Source organism: Oxyura jamaicensis, chromosome 10, assembly GCF_011077185.1.
Source record: "Oxyura jamaicensis isolate SHBP4307 breed ruddy duck chromosome 10, BPBGC_Ojam_1.0, whole genome shotgun sequence".
Lineage (NCBI taxonomy): Eukaryota > Metazoa > Chordata > Aves > Anseriformes > Anatidae > Oxyura > Oxyura jamaicensis.
The window spans coordinates 7744111-7762422 of NC_048902.1; the positions used below are offsets into that span (position 1 = coordinate 7744111).

General features: G+C 39.3%; 1 protein-coding gene across 7 annotated transcripts in view; it reads right to left on the reverse strand.

Moving 5' to 3' along the window:
- The window catches only part of ACSBG1 (acyl-CoA synthetase bubblegum family member 1), a 35075-nt gene that overhangs the window by 4558 nt on the left and 12205 nt on the right, over positions 1–18312 (reverse strand). For 5 of the 7 annotated variants that reach the window (XR_004753470.1, XR_004753471.1, XM_035335435.1 and 2 more), the window contains 9 exons: positions 11459–11676; positions 10819–10907; positions 9947–10067; positions 8971–9051; positions 6088–6237; positions 3645–3821; positions 2742–2923; positions 1457–1690; positions 753–970 (listed from right to left, as the gene is read on the reverse strand). Coding sequence is in view for 5 of the 7 variants with exons in the window: in XM_035335429.1 (XP_035191320.1) it covers positions 753–970; positions 1457–1690; positions 2742–2923; positions 3645–3821; positions 6088–6237; positions 8971–9051; positions 9947–10067; positions 10819–10907; positions 11459–11676 (1470 nt within the window). In the remaining 2 variants the exon portion in view is untranslated. The remainder of the gene's footprint in view (positions 1–752; positions 971–1456; positions 1691–2741; positions 2924–3644; positions 3822–6087; positions 6238–8970; positions 9052–9946; positions 10068–10818; positions 10908–11458; positions 11677–18312) is intronic. The other 2 variants (XM_035335430.1, XM_035335433.1) reach the window with 2 other exon arrangements.

Here is an 18312-nt window from a genome sequence, read left to right on the forward strand (position 1 = left end):
CCTAATATGCTACTCTGTCACCTTATGACAAATTCACTCATCCACGTTCTCTCCCTAGTGATTCATCATATATTCTAAGATGATAGTTACTCAGTTTTTACATCTTCTTCTGTTACATGTCTACCATGACAAATCTCACTCTACAAACACACATTTTGAAAAAGTGCTTCCACAGCACCAACAACCAGTGTTACTCAAGTGAGACTTCAAGCTATATGCTGTAATAATACCCAGGTTTATTGCTTTAGCTCTCCCTCTGCTTTCAAATTTCAGTAGTGGCCTCTGCAAACAAATCGCCTAAGGCATCAGAGGAACCTAACTTTGACCTACAGCAATAACTTTTATATAATAGAAGGCTGTCTTCTGTTACTGTCTAAACATTCTAATGTGTAATTAAGACAAGTGGGCAAGATTCAAAGGAAGAGCTTAATGGATCATTAGAATCAAAGACAACACATTAAGCCTGCATTATTATTTTATATGACTTACTCTTAGTAATAATGAATAAGGGTCTGGGAGATGAAAAGCCTCATTGTAGGAATTGAATTATCTCCACCTATCACAGATTAGAGGGAAACCTTCCCTAAACAAATGATGCCACAGTTTTGTTATTGGGAAGTTTATTTTTCTTTCCTGTTAGATAAATTCTGCTGGCATTAAAAGAAAAACACTTATTTAGATGTACCACATCTGATATGACTGAATAGTGATGAATAGTTACTACAAATAAGATACAAGATTTTGCTTATTACCTTTAATTCTTCCAGTGACATAGAGAAAGCCATCCTCATCTAGTTTTCCTAAATCTCCAGAATGCAGCCACCCATCCTCATCAAACGCTTCTTTTGTTTTGTCTTCCATATTTAAATAACCCATGAAAACAGTCCTTCCCCAGAAACAGATTTCTCCATTGCCTTCTGTGTCTTCATTCACCAATTTCACTCTGCAGCCAGGTACCGGTTTGCCACAGCTATTGGGGAAGAGCAGAAACACACACAGGGAACACTGAAATACTAAATTTAATATTGGCAAGACATCTACAATACCAAATCCCTGAACCTATCAAAGTATTAGTGTCAGTTTTCAGTTGTGTATCTTGCCATGTGCTTCCTGTTCCCCCCACCCACCCCGCCCCATACCTTTAGGCATAAAAATACTTTTCTCTTTGAGGCCTCATATTTGAAAGTTATCCTGCCATGGGCCAGGGCTATGCTACACATCTGATTTAATAACTATGTCCTGCATAAAATGCTGTAGATCACTTTCAGTGCTCTGGACTTGGTGTGCTATGGAAGCAATGTGTTCAGTTTCTGACTTGAATGTTTTGTCTCCCAAACTCACAGCAGACTGGCAATGCGTTGAGAGAAAATATGTGGTAACATCATTGCTGAACTCAGTGAATACTTTTCTCATAGATATAATGAAATGTAACATGTAAAATTAACTATAAAATTACCTGTGCTGCCTGTAATTATATGGTCCAGACAGGCAATGTGGGCCTGTGGTCTCACTCATTCCATAGGCCTCGTATAAGGTGATGTTCAGACCCAAGAAAAAATACAGTGTTTCTGTATTGAGTGGAGCAGCACCACAAAAGTGCTTCTGACAGCAAGAAAAACCCAGAGCATTGCGTATTTTGGCAAGCACCAAGTAGTCTGCTAACCTTGTCCAAAACTGCTTTAGGTCACTGCTGAGTATAAAACACAAAAGAAGAAGAGAGAGTACTAAGAGGAAGAAACAGAATTTCCATAACAAAATCAGATGCAAGTTTGGTTTAGAGATACATTTGCCTTTTGGTTTTGGGTGTTGAAAGAAGTCACATCAATAAGAACAGGTAACTTATTTCTCCCTGTTTCATTTAATCAGTGTCTTTCACTGCAAGTGAACTCCAACTCGTAAGGTGTCAGAATAATGCAAATTGAAAAAGAGGCTACAAAAGCATCCTGCATAAGACTAAGCTCTGGTATTCCTGATTCTTTATCAGTTAAATGAATCTCTGAGAACCACTAAAATCTGAAATTTACACAATTTATCCGAGGAGTTGTAAGATCAGACAAGGAAATCAATATCAATGCACAGTATCTTTGGAAATTCCATTTTCACTAAATAATTTCACACTTCATATTTCACATTTTAAGAACTTTGGAACTGTGAATTAATATTTGAATTTATACAATATTCTTTATCTGTGCACTCTTATCCAGGAGAGCACCTGTTACTCAGAACAGATTAGAGTTCACAGAATTCAGGGGGTTGGGATAGTCCCTGAGTTTGTATCATGATGAGGTATTCTTGCTCCCATGGTGCATACTCCAAATTGTCATGAGAGAGTTTATGTTTGGGCTGCCCTCAAAATGAGAATTTTCCCCTTCTCACACAGTTCCTTCAAATTCATGCCCTTTCTTCATACCAGTAACTAGTACTTGCACAGTCACATGGTAGTCTGACCTCTCCCAGCTGAAAACCAGTTAAACTCACAGAAGTCACAGAGTTCACGGAGGTGTTAGTGGAACTACATTCTTGGAGAAGATGGAGAGACCCATTTAACCCTTAAGCCCATTTGGGTTTAAGATTAGCTTACTGTAATTGATAGCTATATCCTCCATCTTACATTATATTTGCAGTGTTGCTAGGCCAAATTTTACCTGTTTACATTTAGAGAGTCTCACTGAAGCTTGATATTTCTTTTAAGCAGATAGCTACTTCCAGATGATGGAGATCTCGCTCATAATAATACTTACCTGCTTGAGCAGTTCAGGTTTCTCTCTAAGCTGACTGACATAGCCCATGACAGCATTTTCCTCTTCAGAAATCCTGACTGAGCAGAAGCATCCTTCAACTTCTCCATGATTTTCTCCCATACTCTGGGAACTCCCATGTGAGATGTTGGCCGCACTTCTTTTAGTGTGTTGATCAAGTTGCCCTGTTAAAATCATTTTGAAACATTGCAAAAGGTCCACATCAGTGAAAAAGAGGTTTGGTGATACAGTCTGCATCTTGCAGTAACAATATCTAGAACATCACTAAACATGTAAGATATGAACAAGGACTGCTGAACTTATTTCAATCAGGTATACTAACTAACATGGATCTGCTCTTACACATCAGGGGAAGTATGTACTCCAAAAGGAAAAAACACAGGTGGTTTAGTTCCTTCTGCCTCCCTTTCTCCCAAAAATTTCTTATACTTCTTCTGCATTAGAGGCACGCTTCTGCCTTAATTAAAGCTTACAGACCTGGACTACCAAATTTATATATACATTCAGAATATTTTGAGTATAAATTGTTAAGTTAGCTATTTAATTATGGAAAATGCTGGAACTAAGATCTACTCAGTCTCTGTTGTATCATTTATGAGCTTTATGTGGGGGCAGGTAAGGGACCAGTTCCAGGCACACTTTTTATAGCAGTTTATAGACTCATAACTACAAAGAGACTCTTTTCCATGCAGTTTCATCACATGGGTAAATGGAGTCCAGAGCACTGCATCTTGAGTCTAAAGGATTTTAGTTTTCCATAATTCTTAAAATAATGGACTCTCAATCTTCATCTTCTGCACCTCTTCAAAAAACACATCTCCTCCTTTGGATGTTTTCTAAGACGAAAAAGTGCAAGCTTAATCAGGTGCAATGCAAGGCAGATACCTTCAGAGCATCTGGCTCAGCAAAGTAAACTTGTTCTCCCCATTTGATTCCAGTCCACAGGTCATATATCTGTGCAGCTATGTGGCTGAGTGGAAGATAACTGACTATGGACTCTTGTTGGACCTCTGCAGGTTGCATATCTCCTGCTCTGCTGCAATGTGCTGATGTCCAAGTTATCTGTTTAAGTAAAAAATAAGCACATTAGATTTGTTTTTTTTCTTTTAACACAAACTAAGGATCCTCATGCTATGCCAACAAACCTATGACAAGTCTGCTTACAGAAATTGTTGAAGACACTTCAATCTTTAACAACATACCAGATAGCCATTCTTCTGGTGCCATCAAGCCAAAAGCAAGATGAACTCATCTAGTAGCAACAACAGCCTGCAGATAACAGAAGTAAATGCAGTCTTTCTGCTGCCTGACCTGCTGTGAACACTACCAACTCCCCAGGCCCTAGTGGCACACTAAGTAAGGCAGCCACAGGCTGGATGGACAAGAAAACTGATCTGCTCCTTCTTTTGCAAGTCTCCTACTGTGCACGCTTTCTATCAACTTGACACTTTTCACCAGTGTATGTCTGCATGTTTACCTGAAAAAGAACAATAAATACTCAGTGATCAGTGAGCTCACAGGACAGTTAAGTATCCACAAGAAGTTCATCACATTGTATTGATCACCACATGGCTACGCACAAATGAGGATGATTAGCAGCTGTATCCCGTTCTTCTGGAAGCCTCTGGGAGATTCACCACAGTGGTTCACAAGTGACACCCACACACACACCTCCCATAAGCAGAACTACATATGTGAATAATGGTTAAGATTCACTGCTTGACTTCTTAATGAAACTGTGTTTTCCCCTTTTCTTTCCAGTTCTTCTTTATCTCAGAAGATGCCGCCAAAGGATGCTAAATATACATATATTCATTAACAGAATACAGTATATGCAAGATCCACAAATACGTGTGATGGTAAGAGGAAAAAAAATATACACATATGCAGAGCAGAAAAAGAGGAGATGTTTTTTTCAGAGGAGTCTAATCTAAACTTGGTAGGATAGGACACAGAAAAAAAGTTACTCATCACAGCAGGGAAAATATATAAATCGTGCAATACCTGCTCTCACAGTATATTCCAGCCAGTTGATTTTCTTCAAAATAAATTTCAAGGTTAACATGAGAGTAGGTTTGGTCTAAGAAATAGCAATTCTCCAGAAAAGCTTTTAAGGAGCAGCACGTTGTCAGGACAGGCCACTCCAAATTTAGGTGGCAGCACTGGCCAAGCAGCTATATAGTGGGCAGAATGGGATGTCTTTGAAACGTGGCTATATTTATTGCTTAGCCTCCTTATCCTCCAAAGCCTCACAGCATGCAGGCATGCTCACAGTAGATCTGTGTGGGTGCATATGACTGACTCAGCATTGGTTTTACAGATGGACAGTGGCAAACTTCTTTTGACTAAAGAAGGCAGCAGCAATTACAGGCAAGGAGTGTTTTCCACTGTTGGTCAACATAAAAATAGCCTGTTTGTGATCATCAGCCAGAAATAGTTTGGCAGCTAACATGGAAATGACACCAGACTCCTTTGAGACAGAAGAGCATGGAATTTGCAACGTCAGATCAGTCTTTTTGTCCACGGACTCCACTACGTTCTCCTTCCAGATACTACTGTACTGATTCCCTGCATTTGGGTGAATTGCTCACTATCTGTAATAGTTTCTGCATTCTTCTAAGAGGAGAGGTGACAACTTAGGCCAGCCCTTTTACAGACTAAGTGTTCAGAGAGGCTCTCTACCACTTCTCACTCCTGCTCAGCCACTTCAAGTAAAATAAATCAACTACAGTCCAGATCTTAGCCAGTAGGGCTCTGTGTAGAGCCATTTTTGCAGCTGACTTTGCTGTTCTCCATCAGTGGGCAATTTTCTATTCAGAACAATACAGCTAAGGCAATTACGAGTACTAGGACTAAAAAAAAAAAAAAAAGGTAAAATTTGCAGAAGTAGTCTGTCTCAGGCTCTTCTTACAGCAGCTGGCTGATGCATATGATTTGTTTTAAGATGACACAACAACATCACTGAAACATTATGGCTATATAGAAATTATTTGCAGAATTAAAGTACTGTATCTCACAAACAACCCAGCAAATAACAAAATGCATACTCATAAACTACATTCAAATTTGTGAAGTGCTACTTAGAATGGAGTTTTATTCTTCACTGTGCTTAAACATAATCAAAATCAGATGACTCCATTTTGGATATTGCTTTGCAGTACACTATCCATGTTGCAAAACCAGAGGAATTTCAAGGCTCTTCTATTATGCATCAGTCATTTTAAAAAAATAAATAAATAATAATAATAATAATAATAATAATAAAAAAAAAAAACAGGAATAAGTATCCTCATACTCTGCTACAAAAGGAGGAGTTTGAAGTACATACGTTGTCATGACTCAACATGGCTCCTTTTGGCTTCCCAGTTGTTCCGGACGTATATATTAGTACACAACATTGATTTGGCTTTTGGGAGTTAATAATATCATCCAAAGTAGCATCAGATATGTCATCTCCCAAGTCCAGAAACTCTTCCATCTAGAGCATGTAACAGAAAATACAGGATATCGTAAGCCTCCTATCAAGTGGAAAAGATGCAGCACCTTACCAGTCTAAAAAGAATGGCAGAAAAAGTTTAGTGCCTTACTCGGAACACATTTCCAAGACAAGTTTCCCTCAGGTCTCGCCTATGTAAAGAACATAAGACTAGTGTATAACTTTATGTGGTAACTGCAAACAGACTGTCTCAAATTATGCTGCTACATGTCTTCCCAGTGCCTATGAAGGGAACGGTAGTCCCATTCCTCATCTAAGACAGATATTATGTACAAGTCATAGAGGATAAAATTCTGTTACTATCTTACACCTAGGAGGACTATGACCCTTATTTAAAAGAATCTGGATCTACATTTTTAAGAGTACACTTATGACATTCAACTTATAATTCACCGTCCTTGTACATAACTATATAAAGCAAAAGAATGAAAGCTTCTGTGCTAAAGCATCATCATCTAGATGTGTGAATGCTTGCCCAAATTCCCTGCTATTTAACAGCAAACAGAACATATAATGCTGCTCACAATGTCCATTCAAATTTGCCTCCATCTAGAATGAGCAAAACCTTTCATGATGGTGGACTTTTGTGCAGCACAAATTGTTCCCAGAAAAATGCTGAGCCTGATCATCTATATTTTATTGGTCATTCTCAGATGCATCTACCACATGCACCTGATATCCTGCTGGGTATGCCACTGATTTCAATGCAATGAAAACTAGGGTAAATAAAAATCAGTCAATAACCCAAGAGTCAATTTCCCATTGAGATCCAATGATTCAAGCAGCACTACAGAACTGTATTAACCATGAGCAAGCTCCATTCCACAGTGATTTCTTGGAGATATATCTAGGACCACAGAGTAATAAAGAGGATGATGTGAAGGACAGCAGAGGTTAAAACCTCCCCTTGTGCATGAGGGGGAGTTCATTTCTTCCTTCAGACCTCTGCTGTTGCTAGCGTGCTACTAAGGTTACAATATCTAGCCTCTGTGGCACCCAGACTTCCTTTTCTTGAGTGGCAACACTGTCCTAGCATTCTGCTAACCACCAGTGACAAGCTTCATATGTTCTTCCACCGTATCATGTCTCTGGGAAGAAGGGGAGTACAAAGCACAGCTCCACAGCAAGAAAGGATTCATCACATATTATCTCTTCCTACAGAATACAGCCGTATCTATTTCACCAGCTCCTGGAAAGCCTGGAGGTGTCAAGGGTGTAATTGTTTCTATGTGACTTATCATTTGCTCCCGTTTTCCTGACCTTACTGTCTTCTCATACCAGAATGTGTTAATCACTTGTGCATCTGTTGCCCAGGCTTTATTTACTGAACAGTACCTGCAATAGCAAGTGTTCCTGTTCAGGAGTGTGAAAGATACAAACAGCCACACACATTACTGACTGCATTTGCCTTCTGGTAACATGCGCTGATAAGAGAACTGAAGCTTGGCCCCTACTGCAGCAATTGCTCATTACATCTCCACTGTCAACTTGTAACATAAATCTCTTTCATCATATGCTATGTGGTTTGGGTGCCTTGCCTTCCATCCACGTTATAAAACCATTTCTGCCTTTGGTGATTTGATCTCCAGTTTTTCCTTTACACAATATAAACTAAGGCAACTGTCAAGATTTGCTCAAAGCTACCCTCCTCCATTGAGAAAACGTGTCCAACCTGGCACTTGAACAGGGCAGTTTTCAAATGTATCTTTCAGTAACAGAATAAATCATGCATTACTTCTCTCTTCCAAAATTCTCAAGCATTTAGGCTTCAGCAACAGAATGTTGTTCCAGAATTAACTGCTAACCTTATTCCTTTTACTATGAAACATAAGTAGCAAGAACCTTGTATCACATTTTTATTGTACTGGGATGTAAAGCATACTCCATACTGATATGTACGGTGTTGTAACACTGATTACTGTTTATAAGCAGTATTATATCTATGAAATTCAACATAGTGTAAGTATTGCTATGCTGTTCCCTCTTCAAGGGGACAAACCTCTTAAGAGGTTTTTCAGACTGGAATCTGATAATCTGAAGCCACCTAAAAAAGATAGGTTTTGTAGTCTTATTACATAACTATTTTCAATATACTGAAAAAAAAAAAATACAAAAAACAAGTCCTAACATTTCTTAAGTGCGGGACTTCTACGACTCAAATTTCTGATCCTGCATTTGTCCCTTTTTCTGCTTTTTTACCATGCGACCCAAAGATTCTAGACATGCTAAGAAAATGCGCTCTGCTTTGTGTAGCTTGTAGTTATTTCTCTTCACCTGTTGCCTGACATCAGAAATATTTGGTGCAAACATGATGCAACTATCATCAGTACAAGTACAGACATTTTCATGTCCTTGGAACCAATGTAACCACCCACAATTCAGCTTTCGCTACAGCCAGTTTACAACTTATTTTAATGGTTTGAGAGTACACATTCCCACCTGAAGCCTACAGGTGTTTTGTTAAGCCAGTTAAGAAAAAAAAAAACAAAAAACATTACGACAAAAGACAGTCAAGCAAGGTAACTAATTTTAAATGTCAAGCATCAAACAAGTTACACTTACATTCAATAGAATGCACTCATGAAGCTTGTGAATGCTTTTGCTGGAAGACAGCAATGCATTCTGAATGGCAGACATTCCACAGATCAAACATAGTAGAAATTCATCAAATAAACAATACCCTAATAATTGTAACTGTTCTAGCATTTCACATACCGTATACAGATTTGGACATCTTTCTGGAATGGAGTCCTTGTACAGCACAACAGCTTTCAAGTGTGGCAAACGATTCCAGATCTGTTAGTTTTTTTAGAAACAAATTTATAATTTGTTATTCGTATCCTGTGTTTTTCCCCATTGAAGTACTGCCAAAACTATAATTGGGTTGACAGAAGAAAGCTCCTGTTTCCCTCCTCCCTCAAGTATTCTCCCCTAGACTCAAAACCAACTGGCTCAAAAATAAAAGAGGGGGAGGAGGAGATGCTACACAGTCTGCTAATCTACTAAATCTGGTTTCAGTCAAGAGACTTAAATTACACCAAAAAGGTTCGTCAGTATCCTTTCTCTTATTGCATCAAGGGACATACCAAGGAACAGCCAAGCTCAAGCTGAAAGTTGACCATAGCTCCTGTGGTTCCCAATAAAGATAGAAGAAACCTCCTCAATAAAAACTGTTAAACTGCTAAAAATAAATAAAATGTTTTATCTTCCTAAAGGAGAAGAAAAAAAAAATGAAGCCATTTGCATATTTTAAGGATCAATAAAAATATAAAGCTGCAGGCTTACAGTCTTTCTCTGCTTTGCATGGCCTTCAGAGAGCATTCATTCAATGCAACTTTGTGGGACCCAGTGGCTCACATATATCTTTGACTTAATCGCATTATGAACTGAACTTATCAGTCTGTGCTAATACAAACGCAGGGGCCTGATGATAGCCATTATGCACATATCATTAGAAGGATAACAAGTTATACTTTTTTTTTTTTTTCTGAAAGAAGCAAAGACTGAAATAATAGTTTCAAAAAACCCTCAGATGGATACAGCAGTGTTTGCCACAGCTGTTTTTTTCCTATTACTAGATAGAAACATGTATGAACCAAATCTCTTGAGCTCTTCAATTTCTATTCTTCTCTCTATGTTGATGACAGCATAGCCTGGTATTTGGTCAATGAATTTTTGAGCCACTTCATACCTGCATTATCTTGTCCAGTTGTTTCCGATTTTCCACAACCATGATGTTGGTTTTGCTGTCATAAGCAATGTAGTGGCAGGCCTCTGGAGAATTGGTTGTATATATTCCTGTGACAATTCCTCTATATCCAAAATTATATATTAGAACATATATTTATATACACACATACATGCATTTAATATCCAGAAAGAGAGTAAGAGATCAGATAAAAGCTGAAAATATGAAGACGTGGAGGTATCCATCAGCACAGCTATCATGTTTGTTTCAAGTATTCGGATATACACGGATGACATATGCAAAATAAATGACTGAACTCTCTTCAGTAGGAGATGCTGTAGGCTAGGATTCATTATTTTAGCCTATTTGAGGCTACAAGGGAGTTAGCACAATCAGTGGTAAACCAAAACAAAACAAAAACCACCATGTGCTCTTTCTGTTCACGCTGCACATATATATCAGTTTGAATTTCACTGGCACAGAAACAGCCTAAGAGGTCAAATCCAAATCGTATTAACATGTATCAGGACAGAAGGAATCAGGCTAGTGAGTATTTTATCTGTCACTTCATTCACTTGAAGATACCATGTATCACTGACATAAAACTGGGAGTGTCCTCTGTTTCCCACATCTTCCAGTAAGAGAAGATACGTGACTGTCACAATTAAGTCCATAGCAAACAGGTTCAATTTATGAGAGTCTGGACTATTCCAGATACACTCAAAGCTATGAAACTCCAGTAGGTTGCTGAATAGGCTCATCAGGTGCAGTACAACTTCCAGGATGTGACACCAAATAATGATTTGCTACATTTCTAAACCTAGCACAACAGAAACCTTGAAATACCTACACAAAAGGGAAGCAAACAATCCTACCCAGCAAAAACAGCTCCAACAGCTGAGATGAACCATTCCGGAGAATTAAATCCAAGGATTGCTACACTGTGAAATCGTTCAAGACCAAGCTAAAAAGTAATAAGCATAAAGTTATACAATATAGGCATGTTGGAGAGGAACATACAGCACAAAACATACATACACATACAAAAGAAGGGACAGTTTTGATCTATTATTTCAGCATTGACAAGACGTCCACCTTCAGCTCTGTGTTGACATCCATGGTAAAACCAGAATCTGTCAGTAACTAACATGATCTAAACATTGCACTGCTTCCTCCTGCCTGCTTGAGCCCTTTGGTCTAGCTAAGCCTGAAAGACAGAACTTTTCAATACAGACAGAAGCACAAGGAGAATTAGTCTTATCCCTGGTTTACAGCGTTTTTAGATTTATCTTTATCTTGCCAAATTCACAAGTGCTGCTTTCACTTATTTTTTGTCTTAAGATTAAGGCCTCATGCTGAACTTTGTACCTATGCCTGAATGAAACAGTGGCATTCACCTGCAATGGCAGGAATGTTATCTCTTTGACTGAAAACAATTTTCGTCATCATTTATTTATTTATTTATTTGAGGAGACAAAGGGAAAAAAGGGAATTGGTTGTGGTTTTTGTACCTACCTTCAAGAAACTCTTGGCTGCTTTCCTGGAAAGGCAGTAATACTCTGAAAAAGTTATCTTCTCCCACTTTCCGTTCTTTCTGCTGGCCAAAGCGTTAAGAGATCCATATTTTTCCAGGCTCTCCTTGAACATCTGATGAACCGTTATGGGAGTCTGCGGACATGAGTTATCTGTTCTCAGTCTGACTCTGCCATCAGCAAAGGAAGTCCACAAAGACTCTGGAAAATAAAGCATTATGAGGGTATTCGCTTAGTGAAAAATACTATGTGACTGTACCAAAAGATAAGAGGACTGGACGTAATTCCATTGATTCCCATCTTCTGAGAAAAGGGCTTTCCAGTTTTAGAACTTTAATAAATATTCTATGTAGAAAGAAAACTATTTCTTATACTTTGTTCTGTGTCTTGAGTAGAAATGCTAACATCATTCAGAATTATGCTGATTTTCTGTGGTACAGGCACACCACCAATCTGTGAAGACTGTTCATGCTCAGCCCAGCACAATCCACTATCCCTTGAGCTAATGGAGCAGCTCCTGAAGCAGAAGGCTATGTGGCAATCTGAAATCTCTGTTCCTGTCCAGCATCCCAGCTCCTCTTGCTCATCGTAGCCCTTTCTTCCCCTCTGTTCTCCCCAGCTGTTCTGTTCTATCCTGCCCCTATCCCCCCCACTGCTTTCTACAGTTTTTTTCCTGTGGTCATCTGCCCTATGTTCTAGTGTATTTATCTATGGATCTCCACTCACTCCTGTCTTGCCTCATTAGCACATCATCTTTTGCCTTCTACTCGTGCCTTCCTCATGCTAACCATCTTTCCACCATTCACTAAAACAAACAAACAAACAAACAAACAAAAACATCTTTTTCCGCCCATCACTGACAGGACACAAACAGGGAGCACCAACTAACTCACTTTGCTTTCATCACTGCTGCCAAGGACTGTAGGTGTCCCTGGCATTCACAGCAAATGGCTGCCTTAACGATCCTACTTGGCTACTGCTGACCCAGCAAGAAGCAGGCTTAATATCAATATATTCTTTAGAGAACTTAGGGTTTAGTAAATTGGCAAAATTTATGTGAATTCTTACAAGAGAGACAAAAAGAATACTCAAAACCCCCCTGCCAAATAGCTACTTCCCATCCTTCTGGATGAAACAGTACAAGAACAGTTTAAGAATAACATTTTTTCCTTAGATTTTCCTTAAATTTACTTTCATAAATGAAGCTGGTTTGCTGCCAGTATTTAGTAAACTATTTCTAAAGATTCCACTGCCCCCATGCTATATCTTACTATGTGCAAAGCATTTTGAAAAAAATTACTTAATTAACTTTTCTACCCCTTTCCAGGCAATGAGATACTAACCCTGGTGCAGAAAGTAATTAGAAAAGTCAAAGCCGTGATGCGTGTCAATCTGGGATTACTGTCTCTGACTCATGTTATGCCGCATTCATGTTTCTGACTCACACCCTTACATTCTCTTGATCATCCTGACAAACAGAAAGTAATAATGACAGAAGTAAATACAAATAAAGCTGCTTAATCTCCATGTGCCTTCATTTTCTCATGTATAAATTGTATACAATGATTTCAAAACATAGGTGTGGAGCTTTACCAAACATCCCCAAGTTTCTTAAGGTCAGTGGATAAAGGGCACCACATATCCAAGCAGCAGTAATGGAGGAGGTTAGGTAATGGACAGAGACTTCATCGAAGTGTAAACAGTGGCACCCAACAAACATTTTTTAAGTGTGAGGGCAAAGCAGGTGTTTCTGCTCTTAACTCCAGTCCTGGTGTGAACAGGATGAAATGAGACCCATCAGAGAAGGAAGCTACTGGTAATCCAAGTGCTTATTTTCTGCACGCGCACAGAGCCGGGGTGAAAAACCATCTATGATGTTGTGGCTCCTAAACCAACAAAGATAGGAAGGATCACAGGTGTGATTGGGCACAAAATCATAGTATACAGAGCTAAAATACAACATCCCAGTTTACGTATCACAGAAAAACTCTTTAAAGTCTCTCTCTTGCTCTCTCCAAGGGAACTGAAAATATTAACAATATTCCTAGAATAACCTTACCAAGGTTGCATAATCACAGTATTTTCACTGCTGACATTCAGCAGATAGTAGCTTCCAGACAGAAGAGCGAAAGATCACATCATTGCAGTATCTATATATGAAAACCAAAAGAGTACTTTGAAACAGGGAATTGTTTTGTTTTTATTTAAGCATTTTTTTTGGTGTCAAAAAGGCATCTTTGACTCAGACCAGAAAGACTAAGAGCAGAATCAGTTTCACCGAGACTCAAAGAGCCACCTTAATAATATACAATATACTGCAAAGGAATATAAAGTTCAACACTCATTCAGTATCTGTACTTGCATGCATTTGCAGGTAAAGCTTAAATCTAAAAATATTTCTTAAATCTAGATCTAAGCCAAAGAAAAAAATATATATAATCTAAAGATTGTTCTCCCACAGAGTTTCTAAAAACAGCAGAAAATGAACAACATACTCTTGTAAGTACACAAAGGGATATTAAGCAGAGGGCTCATTCTTCCCAGAAAGAGCCTGGGAAAAAATGCCTGGCTAAATACTGAATGAACTGATTATAAACTGGGAAAAGCAAAATAGGTGCCCTGCCTCACTAGCAGCTGAAAGCTCAACTGCAATGCCTATGATAGAAATGAACTCACCACCTGAACCAAAGTGGAAATCAGAATAAAGATCCTTTAAATAAACTATGAGCATTGATGCATTATACACCTGTAGGTTTACATAGCACATAAAAAGAAATAAGACAGAATTCCACCTCAAAGTACTTAATACCACTAATAGTTCTCTATATGCAAGCAAAGAGGAGTATTCATTCCTTTCCTCCTTCTTCTAGTAACTCCTGCTATCTACATTATACTTTGTACCCCAAAAGCTTCTTTATTTGCTAATATATGACCTCAGCTCATATATTCACATGAATTCAGTTAGTCAGAGATGGTGAGAAAATATTTGCTCCTAAAATCTATTTTATTAGATAAAACAAATGAGCACAGATTTTATTCAGATAGGTACTCACCTTTGAATATCTCAGACCCTTCAAGTGTCCCTATCCCACCCCCTCAACTCCACCATTCTCCTCCAAGGCACTATTCCTTATCAAACTAGTTTTTCCATGTATCATTGTCTTTGTGGCTGGAAGAAGAGGCAGCTCAGAGTGGCTGCATACAAAGTGTGTAACATGATGACCATTGCTGAGTTTTGTCTGGGAAATTGTTCTAATTACATCTTATCAAATATTTTGAATTTTAAGCACAGTGTTTCCAGTAAATTTTTTTTTAAAATCACTATGAAACATTACAAGAAAAAACAGTTTAAAACTGTTTTCTATTTAAAAAGTACTTTGAAAGTTTTCAACTGATCTTTCGCAATTCAGTCCTAGACTTGTGAACCATCTATAAGTGAATTTTAACTTATAGGAGTACATTTGCTATTAAAATATTTCCTACCAAATTTGAAATAATACACAATATAAGCACATCAGATTTCTTTAAAATTTTGTAAGCCAATTATTTGTTTCCACTGTGTATGGCTGAACAGTTGCAGGATGGTGGAGGCTGTCTCTCCCAGCCTAGATACCAAAAGACTGTTTTAAATAGGCAAGCAAATAGCAAGATGATACACTTTTCTCATATGCAGAATGGCTGGCTGAAATGCCTGGACCTTTGGAATATATGACAGACTGTGTGCTAGTAAAAAATAAAAATAAAAATTACAATTAATCCCATAATTTAAAGCTAATACATGACTGAGACCTTCTCTCTGTTCACTACCCGGCTTTCAAGTACCCTGGTGACTGACTGCCAGAATGCATTTGGGAATGTAAATGAAATCTCATGTTAATGGAAGAACTCCGAGCTGTAGGAAATGCAAAAGAACCAAGGTCACCTTTCACACAGGGAAACAGGTAATAAAGGCTGATTGTGGAACAGCCCCGCTGCATGACCTCAGTTCAAATTGTTATGCTATGGATGTGCCTGAGAAGCAGAAACTAAAACAATAATTAAACTTCTGCTTGAAACTCATTCATTTTTAACTCACAAAACAGTATCTTGATTATATGCCACTTCCTGCAAAACATCACTCTGCTCTAATGACAAGAGAAGGTATCAGGCTCTTAGCTGGAGGCATTTTTTTTTAAATGGACGGTCGTCATCCCAGATTCCACAGCTGTGATGCCATCACATTCTGCTGACAATAGAAATACATCATTCCTCCTCTCACCCATTACTATTGTTAATTTTCTTCAACACATCTTTGGCCCTGAAAAATAAACTTATTTTCAGTGAAAGCTGAAGTTGAATATACACAGAGTGGAATCAGAGAGCTTGGCATCTGCACCAAATTTTCCGCTGTGCCAATGAACAGATTAAACAGAAAAATACAAAACTGAATTTCAAGTGAACCTGAACATATGAGCCAGAACACATACACAGTGATTCTTTAAAAAAAATAATAAAAGACTACAGAAACCACCTTTCCCTGTTTTCTGTCTACAGCTTTAAACCCTTGAGCAGAAAAAAATGAATAAAATAGACAAAATATTTTTTAAATTAGCCAAAAACCACAGGAATGTTTTAGTTCATGGAAGCTTTTACCTTTTCCACTGGACAAAAAGGGAACATTTATAGAATCATAGAATCATAGAATATCCTGAGTTGGAAGGGACCCTTAAGGATCATCAAGTCCAACTCTTGACACCGCACAGGTCTACCCAAAAGTTCAGACCATGTGACTAAGTGCACAGTCCAATCTCTTCTTAAATTCAGACAGGCTCGGTGCAGTGACAACTTCCCTGGGGAGCCTGTTCCAGTGTGCAACCACCCTCTCTGTGAAGAACCCCCTCCTGATGTCAAGCCTAAATTTCCCCTGCCTCAGCTTAACCCCGTTCCCGCGGGTCCTGTCACTGGTGTTAATGGAGAAAAGGTCTCCTGTCTCTCGACACCCCCTTACGAGGAAGTTGTAGACTGTGATGAGGTCTCCTCTCAGCCTCCTCTTCTCCAGGCTGAACAGGCCCAGTGACCTCAGCCGTTCTTCGTATGTCTTCCCCTCCAGGCCTATCACCATCTTCGTAGCCCTCCTCTGGACACTCTCCAACAGTTTCATGCCCTTTTTATACTGTGGTGCCCAGAACTGCACACAGTACTCGAGGTGAGGCCACACCAGCGCAGAGTAGAGCGGGACAATCACCTCCCTTGACCTACTAGCGATGCCGTGCTTGATGCACCCCAGGACACGGTTGGCCCTCCTGGCTGCCAGGGCACACTGCTGGCTCATATTCAACTTGCTGTCTACCACGACCCGCAGATCCCTCTCTTCTAGGCTGCTCTCCAGCGTCTCATCGCCCAGTCTGTACGTGCAGCCAGGGTTTCCCCGTCCCAGGTGATTATGAATCATAATAAAATACATTGCTCTGCAGATGCAGGAAACTGCTACCAATGTGGATCAGAGATGAAAGATATCTTTCAAAGAATGTTTTTACAAACTGACATGGAAGGAGTGGTGCAGCAGAACAAACAACTATGTATAAAACAAGCTTTGTAACAATCGTGACGCTTCTAAAACTGATGATGATGCACCAAAACTAAGGTGTGTGCATAATCACAAGGAAACATCACTACATAAACATTGCCCAGTCATGCAGAGATAGAAAGTCCCAAGTCAGATGGAGTTGAAACTGCTAAGGGATGTGAAGAGCCACAAGGGCTTCTACAAGTACACTGGAAACCAAAGGGAGACCCAAGGATACAACGGGCAACTTACTGATATAGGATTTGAGGAGGGCTGATAGACTCAGTGCCGCCTTTATCTTGGTCTTCACTGACAAGGTCTTCTGAGTTTCTGTGCCCAGTGGCAACAGATGAGAAGTTCTACCTACTATAGCAGTGGAAATTCCAAGTAAGAACCTCTAATGCAAAACTCTGTATTACACATACAAAAACCTCCATGGGCCCAAATGGGATTCTTCAGGCTCAGAGACCAGGCCCCATGCCATCCCAAGGCTGCTCCCATCATCTTTGAAAAAGCATTGCAATCGGGTGGGATCTCTAACAACAAGAAAAAGGCAAATGTCACATCCATCTTCATAAATAAGAAGAAGGAATACTTGAGTAACAACAGGACAATCCGGCTCACCCCAGTCTGTGGGAGGCTATAGAACAAACCCTCCTAGAAATCACTGTGAGATATAAAATGGTTACTGAGACCAGCCAGAATGGATTTACCAAACCCAAATCAATTCTGTCCAACCCAATTGCCTTCCACCACGAGATGACTGGCTCTGTAGATGGAGAGAGGAGAGCAGTGGCAGGTCATTTACTTTAACAAGGTCTCCCACAGCATCCTTGAAGGCAAACTTGGAACGTTTGGACCAGATGGAGTTGGAGTACCAGGTAAATCAAAACCAGGCAGGATAATTATTCTTGGAGAACAGTGGTCAACATTTCCAAGTCTAGCTAGCAGTCAATTACAAGTGGCATTCTTCAGGGGTTAGTCCTAAAAACAATATTGTTTTAATGACTGCATTGCCGTCTTGAGCAATGGAATGCACCCTCACCAGCTTCAGTGACGACACTCCACATGAAGAATTGGTCTGGCACAAACCTCAAAGCCTGACAATGGTAAATGTTAAATCCTGCACTTGGGCTAGGATAACCTCATGCAACAGCACAGACTGGGTGCCGGCTGGCTCACCAGAAAAATCCCTGTGGCTCCTGGTGGAAAGCAAGCTATGTGAGAGTCAGTATTGTGTTCCTGAAAGGCTAATTCCTGGGCTGCATTAGCAAGATAATAGCCAGCAGATC